Below are 7,621 nucleotides of genomic sequence, written 5' to 3'. Positions count from 1 at the left end.
TCAAATTGACAGGGGAATATTTTAATTAGTTGCTAGATTTTAATTTATGAACCAAATTATACGGAACACTAAACTGAAATAGATGTGATTAATGGAAAAAGATAAAGTCTTCTTTGTTCTTTTAATATTTGATCAGCATTTAGATAATTAGGGCGGAATGTGGGGTGATATAATATTGGTTAACTGCTCCGAAGACAGCCACATTCGCTATCAACAATATATTAAATGGTAAATATAATTTTAGTTAACTTTTAACTTTTAGTTAATTTTAGTTAAGCACGTGCCTTCACAGCCTCCACTCCTCATAAGGGATAGGAGTAGAATTAGGCCATTCGGCCCATTAAGTCTGCTCCGCCATTCAATCATGGTTGATCTAGTTCTCCCTCCTAACCCAATTCTCCTGCCTTCTCCCCATAACCTCTGACACTTGTACTAATCAAAAATGTATCTATTTTTGCCTTAAAAATATCCACTGACTTGACCTCTACAGCCTTCTGTGGCTGCTAGTATTAGAAGTTCCATTTCTCATTTCTACAAAGATCATGGACAACTTTCTTGGCATTCATTAGTAATGATTACACTTCCCATAATCTCTAACTCATAGTTGGTCTCACGACACTTAATCTGTTCTGATATTCCTTTAACCTTTTCTTTCAATGTAAATCTTGACTGATGCCATTTTTGTCCCTCAACTACTAATCCTTGAAATTAAATAAATACTCACAAATACCAACTGACAATTAGTTCCAGATTGTTTTTATGCCATCTTGTATCTATGGTCACTTATTCTAGACACCTCCATTGCTCAAAATACTCAATATATTTTGTATTCTATGTATATGTGTTATGTGCTATCCATTCATAATTTTATACCTTTCTAGAACACTGTCCTGTAATCGGCCACTTTAAGATGGGCGGCACAGTGGGTGACCATGTGGATGCCACCGTGGTGCAGCGGTAGAGTTGCTATCTAACAGCGCCAGAGACACGGGTTCGATCCTGACTATGTATCTGCATGGAGTTTGTACGTTCTCCACGAAACTGTATGGGTTTTCTCCAGATGCTCTGGTTTCTTCCCACATTCAAAAGAGATGCATGTTTGTAGGTTAATTGGTCATTATAAATTGTTCCTAGTGTGCAGGATAAAACTAATGTATGGGGTGATTGTTGGTTGGCGCGGACTCAGTAGGCCGAAGATGTCACCCAGATTTCACAATATTAGCAACACATTACACAGCTTAACTATACTTTTATCGGCTACATTATTTTACTCTATAATGGACATTCCCTATGATGTACAAATTCCACCCCCCCCCCCCCCCCCCTCCCCACCACCACCTTTTCTGCTATTTAGAATAACGTTTTTTCTCTCGTTATCAGTTTTGAAGAAGGGTACTCAACCTGAAACATAACTGTTTCTCTTTGCATAGATGCTGACTGACCTCCTGAGTTTCTTTCCAGCAATTTCTGTTTTTATTTCAGCTTTCATCTGGAATTCTTTTTGATTTTTGTCGTCCATTATAAAGCTCTGTTTGCTTAACATTATTTTTAAACTGCATAGAAGTAGGATTTTGATGCCATATTGCCTTTGGTATTATTGAGTTATAAGAAATTTGAACCTCATTAAGTCTTGCCACAAATACAATGGCAAGAGTTTAGTAGATTACTATATTTCAAATGTTATTGCTTTCCATTTTTAACCTTGTAAGAACTATAAAGAATGCAGAACGGCTTATGACAACTGAAACCTACTGAATTTTTTTTTTAAGTAAATGAATTGAATACACAAATCCAGCCTTTTGTTTTTTCAGTCATTTCTGCCTTCCTGATTTTAGATACTTATGCTTCTCAGTTTTACGTTCTTCCCATGGGTCTGCTCCTGGCACCTAATAGCTTTTAGAGTATCTCCTCACAGCTATCGATGCCAATCTAATATCCTAGTATTACAGGAACAAAAATGTACTTTAAATTTCTACATACCTACTGAGTCCATTTAATGCATCCTCAGAGCTTTTTCTCATTTTCCAAAAATAGTAAACTAACACTTAGTTTTAGATTTTATCAAATAAATGTAAAGAGCACATGGTGAAGTAAGCATGGGGGGGGATCATTTTATCCACCATAGTGTAAGTTAAATGAAGAGGAATCAAAATTCTTTTTTACATTTCTCCCAATTTTATTTTCACTACCCAGTCAGTAACAATTTCTCGCTTTACTCAAGGATTAATGATGTAAAAAATGTTCCTCTGTGGATAAAATCGATACCTTCTAAGATGTCTAAGTGTGACAGACATAAATAAATCCACAGAAGGAGTTGTAAAGCTAAATTATACTACTAGCTGGCAGATTAATTCGGCTATCCCCAATAATGTGATAATCAAAGCCACTGAGCTGCCTGCAGCTGCTGATATTTGTTCCAAGACAAATTCATTACTGTCTAATTTTTATTTGGCTTTCATTCTTGTTTGGAATTAATTGAAGCAGTGCTGAGAAAAGCCCAATCAATTAGTGCGATGTTGTAGTTTAATCCCATCCATGACTAGATAAGTTAATGACATATTAATGACTATTGTGCACATTCAGGATAGGCTGCATGATCATTTCTGGTCACTGATGTTTTTTTCCGTTATTGGGATGCATCACAGCATGCTTTGGGAATAGCTCCATCCAAGACCGCAAGAAATTGCAGAGAATTGTGGTGCAGCACAGACCATCACACAAACCAACCTCCCTTGCATTGGCTCCATTTACACTTCACGCTGCCCTGGCAAGGCCATCAGCATAATAAAGGATGAGTCTCACCCTGGTCACTCCCTCTTCTCCTCTCTCATCAGGCAAGAGGTATAGAAGTGTGAAAATGCACACCTCCATGTTCAGGGACAGTTTCTTCCCAGTTGCTATCAGGCAACTAAACTATCCTACCACAAAAAAGAGTAGTCCTGAGCTACCATCTACCTCATTGGAAATCCTCGGGACTCGGTAAAGTTTAATTGGACTTTACTGGACTTTATCTTGCATTAAATATTATTCACTTCGTCATGTATCTGCACACTGTGAATAGCTCAATTGTAATCATGTATTGTCTTTCTGCTGACTGGTTAGCAAACAACAAAAAGCTTTTCACTGTACCTCGGTACACGTGACAATAAACTAACCTAACCTAAACTAATCCAAACTATGTAGATTTCCACACTGTTGGTGTAGAAAATATACTGACATATTGTGTAAGGAGATATAGATTTTTTTCAACATTGTTTAATTACATAGGGATGGTCCCTCCTTGAGGAGAATGATGGGAGCAGGCCTGCCTTTTCTGATACACATGGAAGGTTTTCTGCCCCTATGACTCCCAACATCACCTCATGGTGTGCAAGGCAATTCTCCTGACATTTATCTGGTTGATTTAATCTATTTGCCTCACTCTTCCCTGCTGTCTTTTGTCTCCTCTATTGCAGCTAAAGTGTATATTACTGCTTGGGTTCCAGAAGGGCTAACAAGTGTTCTCTGATTGTTGCACAAAGTATAGGGAGCTACATTAATACAGTTATAAAATATTTTTTGGCCAAATCTGTGATATTTTGCAAGAGCAGCACAGTGGCGCAGTGGTAGAGTTGCTGCCTTACAGCACCAGAGACCCGGGTTCAATCCTGACTACGGATGCTGTCTGTATGGAGTTTGTACATTCTCTCTGTGACCGCAAAGCTGCCAGAACTTTGCAGCAGATTGTCTCTGGGGTTCATTAAAAGTAAGTGCGGATTTAGCACATAGATCAACACCAAGCTGACCCACCAGTAGCAGCAAGCTCTCTGCCATTACTATGGAGATTTACTTCTGTGTAGACAGTCAGTTTACAGCATTTATCAGGCACAAGAACTTCAACTGCTTCTAAATTTGCAGCATTTCCATTGCTATGGACTAAAAGAGTATTTTTTAGGTTTATATTCAAATAAGTAGAAAATATTGGACCATCTCATATGCTAAGATCCTATTAGCAATGCCTGTTAAAAAACAATTTATATTGTAAATAAAATGTAATTTTAACTCTGATTTGATGCATGCAATTTATCTCTTGGATTGTACTTGAATGATGTTCTTTATTCACAAGAAGTAATTAAAATCTATTGTAAAATTTTAAGATTTATTGATTGGTTTTAACCACAGTAAATCATCAGTCCCATGCATTGCATCAGTCTCTCTATCCCCATCATCTATAAGCTGCGCCACCTCTTGGCATCCGTGGTCGAGCTCCATAATATTGATGTGGTCCAGGATACCGTGGTTGGCCTGGCAGCTGGCCAGGGTTTCTTGGCCTTGGTGGTCGAGTGACAGCTACCCGTGGTGGAGCAACTAGTCTCATTCCCCTGTCGCTGGGTAGACAAGCACTAGGAGTTGAAGGCTGGTTAGAAGAATTAACACCATTTGGTCTCTCGTCCACCTGACCAACAGCTGCACGCCTGGTACCTGCATGGAAAACAGGGATTTAGGTGTTCTTTACTCAAAAATACTTTTCAAATGCATTCACCTTCCTCAAAAATTGAAAAGGAATATATTATTAATCTATACCAATTAAAGAATCACCTGCTCTTGTTTCTCTTCTCTACACTCCCTCTACCTCCCACTCACTGTAGCAAACATTTCCTCTGGATATCTCCCTCCTGTTGGGTGCCTCCTATTTCTTACTCATTGGATATATTATTTGAAGATATGATGATATATTTCACATTTGCATTGACAATGTGTTGCTCAACACTATCGGCACCTCACTCAATCCCTTTTCTGACTGATTTGTCACACTCCTTTTACAAACCAATGATGGATGAACTGACATTTCCAACTTAATACGAAAATAATCACATTCACTTTCTTCACTCCACTCTGACCATTGTTTTCTCTGGTCTCCCTGGCCACTGTTTGATTTAGAAATGGACTGTCACCATCCTTGGCATTGTATCTGATCACAAACCAAGCTTCCGATCACATAACTGTTGCCAACACCAAGATAACCGACTTACTTGGAGACACAAGGAACTGCAGATGCTGGAATCTTGAGTATGACACAAAGTGTTGGGGGAACTTAGCAAGTCAGACAGAATCTGTGGAGGGAATGAATCAGTCTAACGAAGGGTCCCAACCCAAAACATTGCCTGTGTCCATTCCTTCCACAGATGCTGTTGACCTACTGAATTCCTCCAGCATTTTGCATTTGCAATCAAGATTCCAGCATCTGCAGTTCCATTTTACTGCTCCATTGTGAATTCTCCTCATAGGATGCTCACTTTGAAGAAGTTCTCCTCCTCTCTCCAAAGGGTGTTCTGTGAAATCCTCTCTCACTGCTCCCTCTCTGTGATTCCTCCCGCTCTCCTGCATCAATTTAAAGAAGAGTCCCGATCCGAAATGTCACCTGTCCATTCCCTTCAGAGATGCTGCCTGACCTCCTAAATTCTTCCAGCACTTTGTGTTTTGCCACCTACTTATACCATTGTTTTCTCATCTGTTCCACCCCATCTCAGTTCATTTGCAACTAATTCTAATCCATGCTTTGATTAATAATAATATAATAATATATTCCTTTATTTTTCCCACACCGGGGACATTTACTGGGGATTATTGGCATACTTGATATTACAATGTCATAATAATACTCTGGTCAGCCTTTCATCTATCACCAAGGTCTACCTGTTCATTTTCAAACGTGTTCTTCGTTGCTGGTCCAACCTAAGTGTTTCATACTTCTCCTTGAGTCATACAATCAGAGAGATACACACACAGAAACAGGATCTTCATCCCATCAAGTCCATGCCATCGACAAAGCACCAAGTGTAACTCTTTTTCACAAAATGCTGGAGTAACTCAGCAGGTCAGGCAGCATCTCAGGAGAGAAGGAATGGGTGACGTTTCGGGTCGAGACCCTTCTTCAGACTGATGTCAGGGGGGCGGGACAAAGGAAGAATATAGGTGGAGACAGGAAGATAGAGGGAGAACTGGGAAGGGGGAGGGGAAGAGAGGGACAGAGGAACTATCTAAAGTTGAAGAAGTCAATGTTCATACCGCTGGGCTGCAAGCTGCCCAAGCGAAATATGAGGTGCTGTTCCTCCAATTTCCGGTGGGCTTCACTATGGCACTGGAGGAGGCCCATGACAGAAAGGTCAGACTGGGAGTGGGAGGGGGAGTTGAAGTGTAACTCTAATCCTACCCAACCCCATTTTATTCATTGCACATAACTATCAACTCCCAGTTTCTACCAATGGCGGCAAATTACAAAGAATGGTCAACCTACCAACTCGCACATGTTTTGGATATAAGTGAAAACGTGAGCATTTGGAAGAACTCCATGCAGTCACAGGACAAACATGCAAACACCACACAGAGGTCAGGACTTGACCCAAGTCTCTAGACTTATGAAGCAATAGCTCAACTAGCTGCGTCATTGTGTCACCTTTACATTGAATAACATCATATTTTCGCTTTCCTGTCTATTGTATCGTGAAGTCTTATAATATCTTATGATTATTCACTGCACTATCAAACTTGACATTATCTATAATTTAGGTAATACTGCCACTTTCACTCACTTGGTTTATAAAAACCCAAAAGCTAATTAATACCAAAGACTTCCTATTCTGCATACTCACAGTATTAGTTGCAATGGTTTTAATACCCTCTCCCACCAATTTTAATGCCAATTTGGAACTTTTTGCACTCAAAATTCCCCAAACTCTTGTGCCAGATTTCACAGCTCCGTTTTATGATCATGTGATCAAAATGTTACTTTAATAAAGAAAATACCTTTCCAAATTACAGAGCAGAGAACTGTTGTCAGCGTTCTTTTTACTGTTAATCTCAGTTCATTTTCCATACCTTTTTTCAAGGAATGTTGTAGTTCTTCCATTTGATTTGCTGCAGTGTCAGCATTCTTTTTGCTCCTCTTTTTGTTTTCTTCACTTTGCTGTCAATAATTCAATCAAAAAAATATATATATTTGAAGCATTATCAGGGAGAAATTCATTTTCAGTTGTTTTGTATTAAATCCACACTTTAGAAGTAGCTAAATGCTTCTTGAATTTGGTTTTAACCACATCAAGAGGTTTGGAACCATACTTCTAGCAAGAAAATAGCATGTCACTCTGCTGGTTAAGACACTGACCTTTCTGTCCTGGGCCTCCTCCATTGTCAGAGTGAGGCCAAACACAAATTTGAGGAACAGCACCTCATATTTCTCTTGAGCAGCTTACAACCCAGCGGTATGAATATTGAATTCTCTAACTTTAAGTAACCCTTGCTTCCCCCTCTCTCCATCCATCCCCCACCCAAGTTGTACTAGCTTCAAAGTCGTCTTGTTGACTCTCATTGTTTGTACCTCGTTTTCACCTACCCCCAAGCTAACAATGGCCTGTTTCCTTTATCATTGTTACATTTTTGCATATCTTTCATTAATTTGTTCTATATCTCTCTAAATCACCGTCTTTATCTCTCGTTTCCCTTTCCCCAGACTCTCAGTCTGAAGAAGGGTCTCGACCCAAAACGTCACCTATTCCTTTTCTCCAGAGATGCTGTCTGACCCATTGAGTTACTCCGGCTTTTTGTGTCTCTCTTTAGTTTAATTTAGTTTAGTTTAGTTTAA

The 7,621-nt window shown here is 39.3% G+C and overlaps 1 protein-coding gene across 1 annotated transcript in view; it reads right to left on the bottom strand.

Moving 5' to 3' along the window:
* Window positions 1-540: 540 nt before the first annotated feature.
* Window positions 541-7,621, bottom strand: part of LOC144590777 (transmembrane channel-like protein 1) — a 31,651-nt gene continuing 24,570 nt past the window's right edge. Inside the window, exons 16-19 of the mRNA XM_078395199.1 lie at window positions 6,787-6,946; window positions 4,225-4,461; window positions 3,790-3,915; window positions 541-701 (exon numbers count right to left, since the gene is read on the bottom strand). Coding sequence (XP_078251325.1) covers window positions 541-701; window positions 3,790-3,915; window positions 4,225-4,461; window positions 6,787-6,946 — 684 coding nt within the window. The remainder of the gene's footprint in view (window positions 702-3,789; window positions 3,916-4,224; window positions 4,462-6,786; window positions 6,947-7,621) is intronic.

Source organism: Rhinoraja longicauda, unplaced genomic scaffold (assembly GCF_053455715.1).
Source record: "Rhinoraja longicauda isolate Sanriku21f unplaced genomic scaffold, sRhiLon1.1 Scf000311, whole genome shotgun sequence".
Taxonomy (NCBI): Eukaryota; Metazoa; Chordata; class Chondrichthyes; order Rajiformes; family Arhynchobatidae; genus Rhinoraja; species Rhinoraja longicauda.
This window is presented reverse-complemented; position numbering and strand designations above follow the sequence as displayed.